The sequence below is a fragment of the Paramisgurnus dabryanus genome, chromosome 5 (genome assembly GCF_030506205.2).
Source record: "Paramisgurnus dabryanus chromosome 5, PD_genome_1.1, whole genome shotgun sequence".
Classification (NCBI taxonomy): Eukaryota; Metazoa; Chordata; class Actinopteri; order Cypriniformes; family Cobitidae; genus Paramisgurnus; species Paramisgurnus dabryanus.
The window spans coordinates 32,571,982-32,591,040 of record NC_133341.1 but is presented as its reverse complement, the minus strand read 5'-3'; the positions used below and the strand labels follow the sequence as shown (position 1 = coordinate 32,591,040).

Here is a 19,059-nt window from a genome sequence, read left to right as displayed (position 1 = left end):
CTAATGTTGGACTTTACAGAGACATAAAATTTATAAATATAATCAAATTTGATTTAGGATTGTTTATCCTACCAGTACTTTAACAGAAGAGTCGCTCATCCTTGCTGTCCTCACTTTGAGCAAAGAAAAGACAAGAGTTGAAAACGTGAAGTGGTAAAGAGGAAAGCGCGGGTATGGTCAGAGGAGAGACGGAGGCCTGTGTTTATGTGTTTGTAGCTGGAGAGGCTGAATGTTCCGGTTCCTGAGGATGACTTAAGACGCTTCGCTCTCTTCTGTAATTATGTCAAAAATACACTTTAAAGAGGAGTGATGTGGAACTGCGGGTGCAGAGGGGATTTTCATACGGATGATTTTACCCTGAGCCTCTGATGGGGTTTAGGAACGCTGGCCAGAGCGGCCCGTCACACACACATGAAGACAGAGCGAACGCTTTATTTTTTCCTCCTCTTATTCTCTTACTCATTTTTTGGGCCGTCTGCTGGCGAACGTCAGGCGCCGTGTCTCCTGTTTCTAGCGAAGTGGCACAGAGCTGTGAAACTGGAAGCCCTTATGAAACTGGTGTGTGTGTGTGTGTGTCCAACATAGCTGCAGCTGTTTATATGTGTGTGTGTGTGTGTCACATGCTTTAAAGTTACAAAAAAAAAAACGTTTTCAAATAATGTTTTTTTTTATTTGTACTAAATGATTTGAAAATGTGAAACTGTGATGTGTTCTTCATGGTTGCTTCATGCAGGCCCAAGTTTAAGGTTCCCATCCGTATCCAGCTGAAACTGCAGTGAAGTATTTTTACTTTACTCAAGTACAAACTACAAGTGTCTGTACTTTTACTTCACTACATTTCATAAATACAAGTGTTTTTAACCTTTAAAGGTGCTATAGAATGTAAAACTGTATTATGTAGGCATTGATGAATAATATGAGTTCTGTACATGGTAATGACATATTGTGCAAAAGTCCACTGAAAAGCATTGTTACAATGCTAAAACACAGTTGTGACTGCTGAGTTTTGCGCTATATGCTAGTTAATGCTATATGCTAGCGTTTAGGCTAAAGTTCTGCTATTGACATTATAGTTACGTTTTGCAGGTCCATACTGAAATAAAAACACAAACTTACCACTCAGAAACGTCCATTAACAATTTCCAAACAATTAATCATTCCTCAAAATCTGTCTCTTCATCTGATACAGACTCAAACATAAGATCTGTTTACAAACACACAGAGCTGCTGACGGAGCTGCTCTGAGAAACAGCCAATCAGGGCAGAGTTCAACATTATTATTCATGACCCTTTCAAATTAGGTAATAATAGACCATTTTATTCTCAAGACAAATCCTAGGGTTGTAAATGGACTTGTAAAACTGTCTCTGGATCATTTTCGCACTTAATAAAGCCACAAACTTTCTATAAAGATATCAGAGAATAATTTAACATCAATGCATTCTTTGGCACCTTTAATGCCTAAAGCGATACTCCAGCCAAATATCAAAATTACCCCATTAAATCACAGAAGTAATCCATACGGCTTCAAGGGGTTATTAAAGGTCTTCTGCAGGTAATCAATGCAATTTTGTAAAAAAAAAATATTTCAAACATTATAAACTGTAATAACTAGCTCCCGGTAACTGTGCCATCTTGGACTCACGCGGTTTACTAGAGTTTTAGCATAGTAAGCGTTGGTTGCCATGGGTACGTTGTGCAGGGACATTAAGGGGCTGTCCACACGGAGACACGTATCACTGTATACGTTTAAATTTGTTATCGTATTGGCGTTTCATCCACACGGATCCAGCGTTTTGGGAGACTGAATCCGCTATTTTTTGAAACCGGGTCCTAAAGTGGATAAATCTGAAACCGACACCCTTGCGGTTTCATCTGTACAGCCAATCCGTATATTTTGTGAAGCGAAAACGTCATCACATCACGTGTCGGAAGCGTCACACGTAACAGCAACAACAATAACGGCGGACTACGTGATTGTGTTCGTGCTACAGAAGCTACTAAAGCCTACTAGCTTTATTACTTCAAAATCTATTGCTTCTATGCAATTGTGGTGACCAGCAAGCGATAATGGACAACACCATATGTTGGTTATGCGCATGCTCAAAGTCGTCTTCTCCGTGTATAGTGTATATCTGTGGCAGAATTACAGCGCCACATACTGGTCCGGCATATATACTACAACGCTTTCAGTCGGTTTCCGTTGTTTCGTGTTTACGGATTATTTTTTTAGAGCAAGGAAAAAAATGATCGGATAGGGAATGCACCGGCTTCGTGTGGACATAGCGTGAGCCCAAGATGGTAACATTTTCTGGGTTAACCCAATTACTTTGAGCCAGCGCTGAGTTGAAAATAACCCAGCATTATCCATTTTATCAGTATGTGTGTTGCCTGAGATTGAACCCACGACCTTTATGCTGCTAACACACCAGTTGAGCAACAGGAATGCCACAGTATATTTAGTGTGGAGGTTTTAAATGTGTCACCCTCATAGAGAGAGGATTATACAGGGCGCTCTGTATAAACTACACACAGCCTCCCCTGCATGCTTGTGCAATAGAAACAGGTGTGACTGCATGTGCTGCAGCGCTGTGTGATGGATACTGTAATGAAGAATGAGATTTATTTCCTGCTGTGCACTGCTGTTTCTCTTTAGCTGCAGTGTGTTTGGATCACGGGCCAGATAAAGAGGATTTTGTTGTAGCGATAGACTTGAAACATCAAAGCTCGGAGGCGGCATTCCTCAATCCAGCAGTGTTTACAGTGGGAGAGCATTCCCGTCGCTCAATATCCCATGCCGTACTGGAAGTGACTCTCTCGACCTCAACTAATCTGCTCATACATTTGATACGTCTCCAAGAATGTCTTTGGAGGTGTATTTATTATAAAGCCGTTTTACATTTAGTACCGTATACCTGTATATGGAGACTCGTTTCACACCTCAAGAAATGTCTAAGTGTTATTGTGTCATTCAGTTTAAGCGTGAAAGTTTAAAGGATTTAGAAATTAATTTTTCAGTTTTTTGAGGAAAACATCTAGCGAAACTTCTCGTCTTGCACTAGCCTTGTGATGCACCTGCGTAACCTTACATATTACGTAATCACAGCGAAAAGTCACGCATGATGAGTGCGAAACATTTACATGTTTACATTCGTGAAGAAAGAGGAGCGTTCAGACGTTAATGTATGTGGAATAATACTAATTCATGTATTTTTGTCAGTTTATTGTTTAAAATCGTCCGCAAGTGTGCGTTTCACATAGGTAACGCGTGACCTTTCCACGTGGTTACGTAATACGCAAGGTGTGTACCACAGGTAGTATACAAATTGGGCGATAAAAATTGTGTGCCCACCAAAAGTGAAGTGAATATGTGCAGTGCACTGTGTTAATCGCTCTAGATTATTCGTGGGACTACTTGTTTTTCACATCACTCGCAAAAATATAAACATCATGCAATGAGGAGTGTCTTCACGCCCAATAAAGCTCTATATTTTTGCTGATTGCAAAAAAGATGTATTTTCTTGTTGAGCAAAATGACCTAGGAAAATAAGTATAGTTTTTAGACAAAAAATTTAAAACAAGCAAAAAAATCTGCTAATGGAATAAGAAAAATGTTACTTATTTCAAAACTTTTTTCTTATTCTATTGGCAGATTTTTTTTGCTTGTTTTAAGCAATAATTTACTTAAATTTTATATTTTTTGTCTAAAAACTAGACTTATTTTCCTAGGTCATTTTGCTCATTTGAAAATACATTTTAATGTAAGAATTTTTTTTTTATATTTTTACTGAAAATAAGACAAAAATACTAGGTAAGAGAGTCATTTTTTGCAGTGTGGCTTTCATGTTCAAGTAAAAAAGCGAGCATTACCCATTTGCGTCGCCCAATGTGAATTCACGTCTATTTGTGTCTTTGCATTGATTTTGAATTTATACCACAGGTCTGTTGAATGCTTTATTCTGATTGGCTGAGAAATGTTCCATGGGACTATTTTTCTGTAAACCGCACACCTAACCTTTTAAATGTCTTAAAAAAGGCACCAGATCAATGTTTGTGTTAACTGTGGTATAAGAGGAATAATTGACTCCGGTCCTTTGAATTATAAGAAAATAATGCACACTCCGCTTCGCGTTTGTGCTCCATTGCACCTTGGGTGTGCATTATTTTCTTATAATTCAATGGCCCGTCGTCAATTATTCCTAACGTAATCTACTTGCGCAAATAATAAAATTTTGGTGGGCACACGCTACTGTTCAGTCAATATCTACACTGCAAAAAATGATTTTCAAGAAAAACAATTCTTAGTATTTTTGTCTTGTTTTCAGTAAAAATTCTTAAATTAAGATGCTTTTTCTTGATGAGAAAAACGACCCGAGAAAAACGATTATTTTGTGCATAAAACAAGCAAAAATCTGCCAATGGGGTAAGCAAATCTTTCTTGAATTTAGTGGTTTTTTTTTGCTTACCCCATTGCCAGTTTTTATTATTTATTTTTTGCTTGTTTTATGCACAAAATCACTTTTTGGTCTTAAAACTAGACTTATTTTCTTGGGTCGTTTTGCTCCTCAAAAAATGCATCTCAATTTGTTTAGATATTTTAAATGAAAACAAGACAAAAATACTAAGAATTTTTTTCTTGAAAATCATTTTTTGCAGTGTCAGTAAGAAGAATGTTTAATAAATGTTTAGTATTGACTTGTGTGCTGATATGAATGACTGCATAGCTACTTGTTTACATTGTTTGGGATGTCATACTGTGTGTAATAAATTTAATTTGGAAATAAAACTATAGGGTTGTCGGTGTGGTGAACATACAGGGAAGTGATGTCATTCTGCACATGTCATTGGTGTTTATGAACTTAAGAGGGCGTTTGCTTGGTCACATTTTAAACGTCTAATTACATAACATAGTGGCATGCTGCTCTTTAACTTATCACACAGCTTGATGGGTTTATAACCGTAGCATTAACTCCAACATGAAAGGAAGAAAGGAATGGCATGAGGGTAAGTAAATTAGAAGAGAAGTTTCATAATCGGGTGAAGGCGCTAGTTTTCTTTCTCTTGAAATTTTATAGTAGTGGGGAAATAAATGTTAGTTTACCAGTTCAGCTGTGAATCGTCCGGTTGTTTAAGCGTCAGTAATTGATTGGTTGTCAGCAGTGGGATGGTTGCTGTGGAGTCTGTTTGTGCAAGCGAGACGTGTTTACACTCCAAAATAAAACAACAATAAAACAGACAGCCTTTGATGTGGCAGTTTTGGATAGAGATGTGTGTACGGATTGAGTTTACGACTTCAAGCCTCTCTGTGACATTTGGGGAGAGAGAGAAACTGACAGAGAGACTCAGATAGAAAGTTGTTATTTGTGGATAGAAATGACAGAAATGTTTATGTTTTACTCAAATGCACCGCATAAGAACTAGAAAACATTTCTGATGTAATTTGAAATCATCAATCATTATTTAAAGTCATATAATGCAGTGTATAACAGGGGTCTTCAAACTCTGGGTCACTCGGTGGTCTAATGTGGGTTGTGCAAAGCCGCTTGGCTGTAACGGTGAATGACAAAAAAACAGTTAAGTCTAACTAATGACAATGATTTTGATATCGATTCATATACCACAAGGTATTTTGATATTGGAAAAAACTTCCATTTCATTAATAAACAGACAAAGTCTACGTATGATGACACAATTCTCATAAAACCCAAAGCTCAAAATTTATCACATGTTTTGATTACAACTTTCTAATTTTATCAAATATTTGCATGAAATTTTAACAGAAGGTAAGGCAAGGCAAGTTTATTTGTATAGCACATTTCATACACAGAGGTCATTCAAAGTGCTTTACACAGAAATGAGAAAACAATATATAAAAAAAGAAAATTTAAAAATAAGAGATACACGAAAAAATCACAATAAAAACAAAGATATATGAGAATTTAAAATAACAATTAAAGAAAATAAATGTGATTTTAATAAAAACAGATAGAGGTTCTTTCAAATTAAATCATAAACATTTACTGTTTAAATCGGAATGAACATCAGACTTTAGTTGGAATGGGCATCGGACCCATGGTAGACGTGGTTTTTAGAACGATGACATGACGTTCACTGTAGTCTATTACCATAAAGTTAATATTCAAATTTCCGCAATTTATTTAAATACAATCTCCTCCATAGATTTAGATTACCATGTTTGAGTATCAAGATAAAAATTGTGGTCCACCTACTGTACCTTTCATGAGTGTCCAGAGTTTAGTGGAAGCACAGTGACCGCTTGAAAGTGACACAAATTTTCAAACAGTTGCTGTGAACTAAAAACACCTCCGGGTTGAAAGCTCAAAATATCAAATGCTTCCGTGGTCGGACTTGACGTATTTATTGACGTATTTAGTGAAAACATACTATAACCATGCGACAAGGATTGGATATTGCATAACACGCGTTGTAAAAGTCCCGCATTGGTGGAAACAGATTTTATGCCTGAGAAATTTGACGCACGTGCCCGTGATGTCAGCATTGCTACAAAGTCCTTTGGATAAGATATTAAATCAAGGTCCTGACTCTCTGTGTTTGTTAAAAATACCAGGATGTTTTTCAAAAAAAATTAGGGGTGTACCCCAGCATCCTGGCCAAATTTTCCTTTACGAAAATTAACCATGGTTTTTTTGTTTTAACGGTAGTAAAACCACAAAATAACCATGGTTTTGACAACCATGGTTTTCATAAACCATGGTTAGTGTTGTAAAACCATGGTTTTGCTCATAGTAATAAATACACCAAAAAGATAAGCTGGTGAGTGATGGGCATTCTGGCGCAATATGGCTGCTGACGCATCATCCAGGTGGATGCTGCACATTGGTGGTAGTTGAGAAGAATTCCCCATTCATATGTAAAGCGCTTTGAGTGCTGCTATATAAATGTAATGAATTATTAAAGGAAATAAAAAGTTCTTAATTATTAAATAGAAAAAAATTTATTTTGGTGTTTCCTGGCATAGATTATACCTATTTAAGTGGGTCATGAAACAGGATTCCCATGGGTCATGGAATTTCTGGGAATATCATGGAATTTTAAAAGGTGTTTTCCAGAAATTTAAAGTCAGGGAATTTTATATTTTTTTTATCCAAGGAGTTTTAAATTTTAGTTTCCATTTAAGGAATACCATTTCCAGGTCCAAGTCTCAGCTGATTGCAAGTGAGACTTCAATTTAAACAGCGATTTATTTGCACTGTTTATTTATTTTACGCATTTAAGTTAAATTTTTATAAATTCACGGTGTACACTACATTATTCAGGCCTTCCAGAAAAATGCTGATTTTTCAACTTTCTGCTAACTAAGATGTATGTGATTTTTGCTACGAAAATGTGGGGATTATGAAATCATGCAAGCCCCGCATATTTTGCGCACGGAAATCTGCAATTTATGCTGCGAAAGTGCGGCGTATTTGAAAAAATGGGACCTCTGCATAAATATGCGGACTTTGGCTGATTATGTGTTGAATCATGTGATCGTATTATCGTGTTTTTCTTGAGGGACTGATTATTCAAGATCATGGCATCCCATTTTTAGTCAGTGAAATCAAGATTTGACTTGGAGTGGAAACCTTGATGAAATGAAATTTTGGGAACCACTGATAACAGAGAGTTTTGTGTTCATAAAACAGCTGAATGTTGTAGCAGCTTAGCTAATAAATTCACAATTAAGACTGAAAGGTTTTTATAATACAATGAATGATCTTCTACAGAGATTTAAAGTGATTACATTTCTTATATTTCCTAAATAGCTTCTCATTATTAAATTATAGATGGTTTTCAATTTAAAAACAATTTTCTTTTGGAGGTTTTACTTGCCACCATTTTTCTTGGTTATAGGTCAGTTGTGTAGTAAGTTGTGTCCTTGTCTCAAACCAGACCGTGTGTGTACCTTCATAGCCCCCTCTTGTGGATGATTTGTGTGTACCCATGTTGAACTTTGACCCATTCTTTCCCTGATGTTGTCCTGACTTTCCAATTTTCTGCTAAATCTAAAATAGCATTAGTCCATCCCATAATGCACTGTGCACATTGTAAAAATGAATGATGGTTTATTATAAATGCATTCCATATATTCAAAATGGACTACTTCACCAATATTTGTGTTTGTTTGATATGGATTACTGTCTGGATGTTGCACGTGGATGAAAGCGCCTGCATGTAAATGTAAATGCCTGTGTATCAAAGGCAGAAAGGAAGCACCCAAGGGTTTGGATCAGAACTGATGTCTGATCTGAGACACACAGTTTGAATACAAAATGAAACCAAAAGAGATGAAACCAAAAATGAATCTCTAAAGTTATACGCCACAAAGCTATCATCCGGAGCGATTTGACCACGGTTATATTTAGGCACAATGTAAAACACTTTTTGTAAAGTTTTCCTAAATCCCCGTAGGGCACGACCTCAAAGTCTGGTGACTTAAATGCACACCTCATCTAACAAACCACATGGACTGCGATTTAATTGATGTCAATTGTACGGTATGAGTAGCAGTACAGTATGCATACTTAGGGTTAGTAGGAAACCCAGAGTAATATGAGCAAACGAATAAAATAATGACAATAACCATGTAATATACCTCAGTAGGCTGTTTAGATCATGACCATGATTATGGCACTTGAGTATATTGGTGTGGTCATCCACAATTTTGCACAGATTAAAGCGGGCTCATTTGATCCGATTGGATCTGTTATAGAAGGAGTGATAAAGTGTCTCGTGTCGTCTAGCAGTAATCCATAGCAGCTGTGTTTTTCTGGCTCATTCAACGGTTTTCTTTCAGCGTTAAATGAGAGGAACTTCCTGACGATTTCTGCCGGTGAAGTTACCCGGACTCTTCTGTCCGCTTCCATTTTGTCCCGTCTCCACAATGCCTTCTAATCCTTTTCATTGAGTCAGTAGACAATCCGACTCGCTCTCTGTCATTATTGCCGGCTCATTATGGTGTGGGTTTCCGTCGCTCTCAATGGGAGACCGAGCGAGCCAATGAGGGCGACGGCTGTAATCTAAGCCCGGTTCTGTTTTGACAGCACTGGAGCTCTGATATCCTCGCCCAACTCATTTTTCCAGACTCCACCTCTCTCGTGATCTCTTCTTTAGACCTTTTGGTTCTCAGTCAGCAGGACAGAGGTCATGATCACATTAAAATTCCTAATAATTGTTTGACATATTTTATGGTATTAAACTCTAAAGGTGTTCATCTAATCAAACTCAGCAGTATTTTATGCCACTTTCATCTTCCAGAAATACAAAATACATTATAATCAACATGAACATGTCCTCAAATCATGAACAAAATATCGTTTTATTTTAAAGGGACAATAAGTAGGATTTTCCCCCATCTAGTAGTGAAATTGTATTTTGCATTCAAACGAACGGTGCTCTCTAGCGCCTCGCTTTTCCAAATGCGTATTGCAACTACGGTAGCCGTTATGTACTCACTGATCTCCTTGTTCGTATCAGCTGGTTTACGACATGTGTTCTGAACGAAAGCGTTGTGGAAACGCGTTGGTAGGTTAGTGCTTTCTGTCCCTCTAGGCTATTATAGTTTATCAATACGGCGGAACGACATGGAAGCCTCCTTGGACTTACCCGTTCAATGTAAGTAAAGAGAAGAAATTCTAAGCTTACAAAGAAAAGTTAGATCACTGACAGAGGTCATTTGACACCAATGAGGACATATTTATTAGAGCCCGACCGATTTATCGTTTTGCCGATTTTATCGGCCGATATGAGCCTGTCGCAGATATATCTGTATTGGCGTATAAGCCGCAGATATGAAGCCGATATGAACGTTCCTTACAGAAGACATTAAATGCTTTTGAAAGATGTAAGTACTTGTTTGTCCAGCAGAGTGCGCCCTACTGGTTGCTAATGGTGACCCAGGTCACTCACTGGAGTGACGCCAGGCCCCCTTCACTTCAGTCAGTCCCTCAGTTCAGGTGGCAGCAGTCACGCGGTTTCTTCACAACATTTTACACCTGGTATTAAGACGCGCTTTGGTCGATTGGATTATAAGTGGGCGAGAAAGACACATTCCGGTTTACATTTGGTGTTTTTAATCCGTCTCTTTTGTCCACTTGCGAGTTGTTTAAAACGCAAGCGGAAGAAATGACGCGAGGCGGAGAAAGGACGCGCTTTAACTGCCGCGCAGTCTGTGGGAGTACAGCTGCTTGTGCTGTTACTGAACATGCTCATTTCAAAGCAATTGATTAAATAAGCTTGCGCAACTTTACACCCTCGTTAAATTAAAGAGGCGGAGAGAAGACGCTTTAGTTTTAGAAAAGTTTAAAGTACCGGCAGAACACTGTGGGTTCGCGTCATAAAAACGTTGTGCAGTACATTAAACATAAGCCTACATCAGTATGTTGTCAGTAAAGCATTGTCGTCTTAACAGTAAGTTTCTATCTAATTTGTGAAGTACATAACTTACTGTAAAGCTAATAAACAATGACTTTATAAGTTTCCATTTTCAAAATAAGCCCAATATAACATTATTCTCGTCAAAACTGACAATCATTTAAGTTATATGTATTTTGTTTTGTTTGTGTTTTAAAGTTATTTATAATTAGTCAAGTTTACTGTTTTGTGCACTTATATCAGAATCATTTTGGATAATAAAGTTTATTGTTAACTTGTAAAACACACCTGCCTATATTACATATCTTTGTCACGTCATTTTAAGTGTTTGATCACCACATTTGTGAGTGATCATTGCAAAAAAAGTATTTATATATAGTATATTCTGTTAATCTATATAGTGTATTATATGTACAGTAGCCTGCTGTAGTATAATATACTGTAGTATATGTGTACTGTACTATAATATACACATAAAGAATATCGGCCGATATATCGTTATCTGTGTTTTTTTACTCCCTAATATCTGTATCGGCATCGGCCCAAAAAAATGCATATCGGTCGGGCTCTAATATTTATGAATAAAAACATTGATTTTTGAGCAAATTTGGCTAAATAGCTAGAATTTGCTCAGTGTCTTCATGCTATTAGCACATATTTAATGCAGTTCTATTTCATGTATTTGCTAAATCTATGCTACAGTATAAACTCTTACCAACTTTACCAAAACGCCTCCATTAAGAAACCATGTTAAAAATAAACTAATTACCTGAGATTGACCAATAATCATTTTGAAAAGTTAAATATGTGTGTTATTAGATTAAGTATTAAAAAAGAAAAAAAAATGAACTTCTATTTTGACGAGTTACAACATGCAAATGGAACAGATTCGGTGGAAAGGTCCATAATAAAAAAAAATTATTGTTCATATTAAGGGATGGAGTAGAACCACAGATACTGAAGTTTGGTGCTCAGACTGTGCATCGTTTTGAGAAGAGATATGATGTGATCAGACATAAAACATAGAGAAAATCTTGAGACTAACCGAGGATTGAAGGGGGCGACATTTGTTTTGCATGAGTCAGCCTGTAGACTTCAGTCAACCTTCTCGTTTCTTCTTAATTCATAAAGCAGACACCTATCTAAAATCTCTCTCTCTCTCTCTCTATGTATGAGTCTTTGAACAGATGTTCACTGTAAACACTTGACCGCGAGGATGTGTTTTTTACATTTGTATATGAATGCACAACACACCACATACACAAATGCATTCATGTGCAAACAAACCATGCAGCTTCTACTAACGGCACACATCTAAACTAGATGTAGACTATACATATAAACATGTGTAAACTCAGAAAGTTGTGCATGCATTGCTTTAAATGTTATATTATCAGGGTGTCCACGCAGTAGTGAAAGGTAGTAAAACGAATCTACCAAAATTAAGGCCATTAAAGTAGTAACGGGTAACAAACGCAATTTGAGAATACAAGACCTGAGTGAGTTGAAGTTGAAGTTTAAGCAGTCTGTGTAGATTGAGCGCACACACTTAACTCGTAATGTTTTCTCATTCGAGGTTACACGCCCACGTCACGTTGCTGTGCACCTGGTAACTAAAGCTTAACATTTGTACATGTATTTAAGCACACAGTTTTAAATTAAATGATTATAAGCCGTTGAAACACAAACAACAGTGCTATATGTGTGCACTGTTTCTGTGTAAGAGAAACATGCAAGCCGCGCATCCGCTTCTCATTGTGCTCGTGAGTATTTTTGCCACTGTATCATCCTTAAATACACACGTGTCAAAATTCCTTTCTTGTACACTTTGTTTCGTATTTGTGTGGTGTTGTTTATTTCTAGGCTTAAGGTAGCCTATTAATGTTAGCATCATCTCAGCCTTGTTGGGAAATATATAAGTTACAACTAACGCAGCATCTATTTCTTACTTATACAGGTATGTAATTTGTTAAAGGTATTTTTTTAACTTGGTTTTACGTTCACATGCGATCTATCCCCTGTTGCTGTGGTGCTTATCACATCACGTGTCAACAACCAGCACGAGGCATTAATGGTGATAGTTTTCACCCGTATAGGGCAATCTACTTCTTTTTAATGCAGATCAGTAGCAGAGCTTCCATGCTGTCTTGCCTGTTGAGTATGCAACAAATGCAACCGGAAAAAACTATCGGTCGGAATTTTGGCCGATGAACGAAAGTTATTGTTATCGTTATCAGCGCAGATTAATCTGCAAATCCAACACTGAAAAAAATGATTCATTGAATTTAATCAATTTTTTTTAAGGTAAGTGGTTGCAATCAATTTATTTAAGCTACATTTAAACAAAAGTTTTATATTTTATTTTACTTAACTAATTTTTTTTGTTTAAATGTAGCTTAAATAAATTGATTGCAACCACTTACCTTAAAAAAATTGATTAAATTCAATGAATCTTTTTTGTCAGTGAATGAATGGGTCGACCTCTGTAGGTGCGTGATTGTCCATTTTGAGGTCTTTGTTCTTCTGACGCGTCGTTTGAAACTTGATCTTAGATAAAACACTTTGCAAAACTCAAAATATACTTTTTGGATATTCCAATCCATTTATTGGTGTGTCTTCCTTTGCACTCCAAAATTGTATCATTAATAAACAATAAAGAAAAATCAAATAAAAAATATAATTACTCAAGTTTAAATATAAAGTTAATAATGACTGTGCCGCTGACGATCAAAAAGTTTGTTTGACCCATACACGCACACCTGGCTGTGGTAATTCAACACGATATATACCTTAGGCGCCCTCTATTGGCGTGAAAGAAAATTGCATACCAAACATAACTAAATGGCTCCTACAACCTCTATTATCCACCAGGTGGCGCTCGTACCCAACTTATAAAACACTGAAGCATCCACTGATCCAAAAACTGTAAATACTCTGTGTATGTTTTGATCATCGCTCTGAATCTGATCTCCTAACAAAAGTCCTTTAGAAAAATGCAGTTATCTTAAAATTTGGAATTGTTTAAGAAACCTGCCCGTATCTTTTTTGTTTGTTTGAAAGCAGAGGGTCTGTTCTTTCATTTGATAGATTGTATGTTTATATATTTATCGCTGTAAAAAGTTTGCTGCCTTAAACTTTATAAGTTGAATCAACTCATATTTACAAGTCATTTTAACTTACTATTATGTATCTTGACAAGATATGAGTTGTTACAACTTACAAAATGAAGTTGACTTTTTTCATTTTATATTTTAATTTATAACAACTCATCTCTAGTCAAGATTAATAAGAGTAAGTTGACATGACTTGTAAATCTGAGTTAATTCAACAAAAAGGCAGCAAATAATTTCAGTGTAGAAGATTTTCTGGTAGGCATTAAACTTTTCTGAAAATCATAGAAAATGCTGGCGCTGACTGGCAACTTTTTTTAAATGCTAGTTAATAAAATGTCAAGGAAAATAAAAACTACTCAATTATAAAAGAGGTAAAATGGGCCTTGTTCTTATATTTTCTTTTAAAAAATATGTTGGTGCGTCCCAGGATAGATTGTTCTTATTTAAGCGAGTCGCTGTAAAATGAAAAGTTTGGGAACCACTGTCATAGATCACAAGAGATCACAAGCTCACATCTTATTGTTTGTCTTTATACAAATTGCTGAAGGATGTTACTAGTTTGTCTGCATGCAAATTTCTGTTGCTTTCAAAGAAGAATCACTAGATTTGACTACATTTGACAGATTAGTTGTACTGAATATTTAAAAAAATGTTTATAAAAAATACCTAACTAACATGCATCAGTGATATTGAGCCTGTCTGATGTCAAGAAGTTTTGTTGATTTTGAAGCTTTATATTTTTTTAACCGGTGATGAAGTTTTGAGCATGCTTTCATAATACATCAAACTTTGTTTTCTCAGAAACAAGGCGAATTTCATGATACAAACCCTTTGAAACTGATGTTCAGTGCTTTTTGATCTCGCTGTGACACTGTTACCGTCACAAGGTTTAGTGAAACAGAATTTAATAGCAGAAAGCGTGAGATCGTCCTCTGTGTCGGGCAGCTTTGAGTCGTAATTGAAAGGTTCATCTAGAAAGTTAAAGGACGTCTGATCTAAAGCGAGAGACTCTCGTGCGCGCCTGGCAAAACATGAACGAGCATCTTTACTGGCAAAGGATGAAAGACTTTCCAGGGAGCCGACGGAGGAAAAAAGACGTCCTCGCCACAGCCGCTATTTATTGACTATCTCTGCTCTGTTTGTTTTCAAGGCTGGTCGATCTTGAGTATTTTTAGCCGTCTGACTGTGGTAGAGATGGCACTGGAATGTCTTAATATGCCACTACAAAGCCTGAATCATGTCGGTCCAACCCGGTCTGTGGTTTAGACCGACAAGATGGATGGCTCGCACTATTGTCAATAATCTGTTTGTGCTTGCCACGGTTTCTTTTATAGCTCTCGGCCTTTGAAATCGAAAGCCGAGTGGAGATGTGTCTCTTGGGGTTGGAACCCGTGTTATTTTATCTTTGTGAGATAAAAATACCTTGCGGAGATGATAGACTCGGTCAGACGGTAAATACAGTTGGCATACGCAGGTCAGAGATAATGATTAGGTTATGCCAGACGCAAACGGTGGCTCGGAAACCTCCGGCAGGAGAATTGATTAAGACGGCGCTTTCAGTAATTATTCGTGAGAGGAGGTTTGTGGGAGGCTCTCGACTTCTCTTTCTTCTCGTTTGAAGGCCGAGGTTGGTACGAAAACAGTTGGGTAGAAACTTCAAGCCTGGAATTTTATGGCCGTCACTTACTGATACAACTCGAGTGAAGAATCGCTTTAGTGCCGGTGCATTGAAAACAGATGCCGTTTAACGGCTATGAAATCCTCCACCTGGTGTAGCCAAACTTTTATATGCGAAGTCAAAGCGATGGGTGAAGGTTTGGTTCTACCTGCTGTATAGTTGAAAAGTTTACCTAAAAACATGTTTAATAACTTGATCTGACTTCGTACAGATGCAGAAGTAATGGTTAACCAACAGTAGATCACATATAAATGAAATTTATAGCATGTAAATCAACTCATATACATCAATATAATATGATCAGGGTCTCTCTCTCTCTTTCTCTCTTCTCTTGTTCTTTTGTTTTGATTGACACACACCAGCCCATCGTTCTGAATGACGTCAGTGTCTCTCTGCTGATGTGCCAGGTGCTGATGTCACCCCCCCCCACCATCACCGCCTGGCTCAGTTTCACGTTGGGATTTCCGCTCGGATGGGTGGGATGAGGCACTCTGGCGGGCTTCTCGCTCAACCCCCAGAGCAGGGTAACGTGGGTCACGGCCAACCGATGTGTCCCACGAGAATCTTCCCACCACGAGAAGTTGATCTATTCAATTACTGCGTCCCAATTTGCATATTTGTGCTACACGCCAAAAGTATGTATTTCACTGGTGATGGGAACTTACCAAATAATAAACGTGTTATGTTTCGGCCTGAACTGAATCAAAGTGCAAGGTGTTATGGGTAATATCAAGAATAAATAGCATGACTTCTTTTGGTTTTGACTCGTAGAATCAGAGTCATGAAGGATTAAAACATTGCATTTTTATATACATAAACACACACTTGGAAGGACAAACAACTCCTTTAACCGCAATGAAATCATATTCGGTCTTAATTGCATCCAGAAATTGACTTCACTTGTTTAAGTTCTGAATTATTTTCACTGACACGGTTACACGAATACACAGTTGTGCACACGGTTATGCACGTGTTGAAGTTGATAAATAAAAGGTTAACATCATGATTTTATATTTCTGTGGGATTTAGGAGTTATTGTTGAAGATTAAGCACCTGCTGCTTTGAATTGTGTTTTAATACACATGATGTTTAGCTTGAATTTAAATGCATAAATGCAATGCATAGATTTTGTCATCATGTTTAACTGATTTATTCATATGGTGAGATTAATTAATTGTTTGACTGAAAGATGTTCGTTTTTCAGTACTTGAAAAGGTCATCGATAAATTTGCATTTTTCATTTCTCAATTTATGGAGGTTTAGGTGGTAAATGGCCCTTGGTTTTACGTTGAATTCCTTGTAGTAACATTTAGGTAAAAAGCTATATAGATGAATATAAAGTTTATGTTATATATAATTTGCTCTAAATATGATTACTCATAAAGACATTTCATTGCATAATTTAATACATTTGTAGCAGATTTTGTTCACCTTTGTTTAAGCGAAACAAATAATACGAGCTCTGTCCTGTGGATTTGCAGCTATTGGAATTGAATTTGAATATTTTTGTGGATAGCAGCCATATACCTGTCTTTAAGCCAATCAGAGGTCTACTGCTAATTAATATGCACGAGTCGAGCTGATAAGGTTTATACACTCACCTAAAGGATTATTAGGAACACCTGCTCAATTTCTCATTAATGCAATGGTGTGGGGGATGTTTTCTTGGCACACCTTAGGCCCCTTAGTGCCAATTGGGCATCGTTTAAATGCCACGACCTACCTGAGCATTGTTTCTGACCATGTTCATCCCTTTATGACCACCATGTACCCATCTTCCGATGGCTACTTCCAGCAGGATAATGCACCATGTCATAAAGCTTGAATCATTTCAAATTGGTTTCTTGAACATTATAATGAGTTCACTGTACTAAAATGGCCCCCATAGTCACCAGATCTCAACCCAATAGAGCATCTTTGGGATGTTGTGGAACAGGAGCTTCGTGCCCTGAATGTGCATCCCACAAATCTCCATCAACCGCAAGATGCTGTCCTATAAATATGGGCCAACATTTTTAAAGAATGCTTTCAGCACTTTGTTGAATCAATGCCATGTAGAATTAAGGCCGTTCTGAAGGTGAATGTGGGTCAAACACAGTATCAGTATGGTGTTCCTAATAATCCTTTAGGATTTAGGTATATTTGTTTCTCACTTTCAGTTTGTTTTTATGCTCCTGGAGAAAAGGATGGGCGTTTTTCATGAGTTGTTTCTCTTTCGGTTTTCCTTGATAAGAGAACAATTAATCAAATGTTCACCCACATGCACAGGAAGAGGAGGTGGTGAATCTGTTCATCATCATTGTCAAAAGAGAAAACACACACACACAGTTACTTCAGTGTGCGTGTATGCGTGCATGTTAAATTTGAATGCCACTTTTGACTTTTCATATGAGTGACATCATCTTATAGTTTTATCAGCGAATGATTCACATTACACCAGTTATATTAGACATCAAGTGTAATGTGGCTTTTTTCTTGCATAGGGCATGATGTATATTGTTAGCTGCATTTCATTATTTGCATTTGTTTCACCCAATCAGGACAAACTATAAACACTGATGGAGGGAGAATTTGCCATCAGTCAGTCGCTATTGCTAAAAAATGACATATAATGATGACATCACGTGACTACTAAATAAACCTGAAATGCTGATTTGAGGTTTAAAATAATGTGAAAAAGAGTGCAGAGCACCACATGAGGCGAGCTAATAGCACAAGTGTGTAAGAAATTGGTTGCCTGCGGTCACTTTGGCATCGTTTTGCACAAGACCACAGAATGCTGCAATTGACCAATAACAATTAAACATAATAAAGTGCTATTAAGTCTGTACTGTTTTCAATTAACTCTTGATCTGAGTCATGCTTGACTTTTCTAACTGTATACAAATCTCTGTTTCTCTCTTTTTCCAGTCTCACCCGTTGTCTCTGTGTAACAACAGTGAGGATGAGCGACAGGAGTCGGCCTTCATCACCATTGTCAAACTGGAGAGTCCAGAAAGTAAAGTGCACCAGTGTCAGCCACTGCTCAGTAAAGTAAGAAAGAGTCATGTTTTCTAACACTTTTATTTCAAGTATTTGTGCAGGGTTCCCACGGGTCCTTGAAATCCTTGAAAGTTTGTGAATCTGGGGGATAAAATTCAAGGCCCTGGGAAGTTTTTGAAAATATACATACATAGATGCAGGTCATTGAAAGTGCTTTAAATCTATTTTATGCAAGAAGTTTTCTGGAAAAAAATCCATATTATTCCCTGTGTAGTGTAGGATAATATCATAAAAATTCTAGACTTTTTAAACACACGTGCTAAACTGTTCGCTTTAAATGCTTATATCTTCTGTATGTGAATGTTGATTCATACCAAAATGCTTTTTTGCATAGTTGTGTTTGATACATGAAAATGTCTCTTGTTACGTATGTAACTGTTGTTCCCTGAGAAGGGAACGAGACGCTGCGTCTCCCTTGCCATACTTCCTGCATCCCTGTAAAGCCGTCTTTGGCAATATTTCAGATAGCGATATACTTCCTTAATTTAATTTCTAGCTTATTGCGTCTCTTGTATGGAAGAAAAATAATGACAAAAGTTTTTGAATTAAAATAGCCTGTTGAATTGTACTACCTGAAAAAAAATGCATTGTATTAACCGTACTTGAATTTTAATGCATTGTATTTTTATGTTTTTGAATTAAAACAGCCTGTTGAATTGTACTACCTGAAAAAAAATGCATTGTATTAACCGTGCTTGAATTTTAATGCATTGTATTTTTAGGTTTTGCATTTTTAAGGGCTGAAATTCAACATGCGTGTATATTTTCTGTATTAAAAATTCAAAAGTCCACATTCACCTTTTAGATTTCACTTTAAAATATTCGGTCTGT

At 36.9% G+C, this 19,059-nt stretch overlaps 1 protein-coding gene across 2 annotated transcripts in view; it reads left to right on the top strand.

Moving 5' to 3' along the window:
- The window catches only part of rnf43 (ring finger protein 43), a 108,652-nt gene that overhangs the window by 54,531 nt on the left and 35,062 nt on the right, over window positions 1–19,059 (top strand). For both annotated transcript variants that reach the window (XM_065251114.1, XM_065251113.1), the window contains exon 2: window positions 18,097–18,219. In XM_065251114.1, the coding sequence (XP_065107186.1) occupies window positions 18,097–18,219 (123 nt within the window). The remainder of the gene's footprint in view (window positions 1–18,096; window positions 18,220–19,059) is intronic.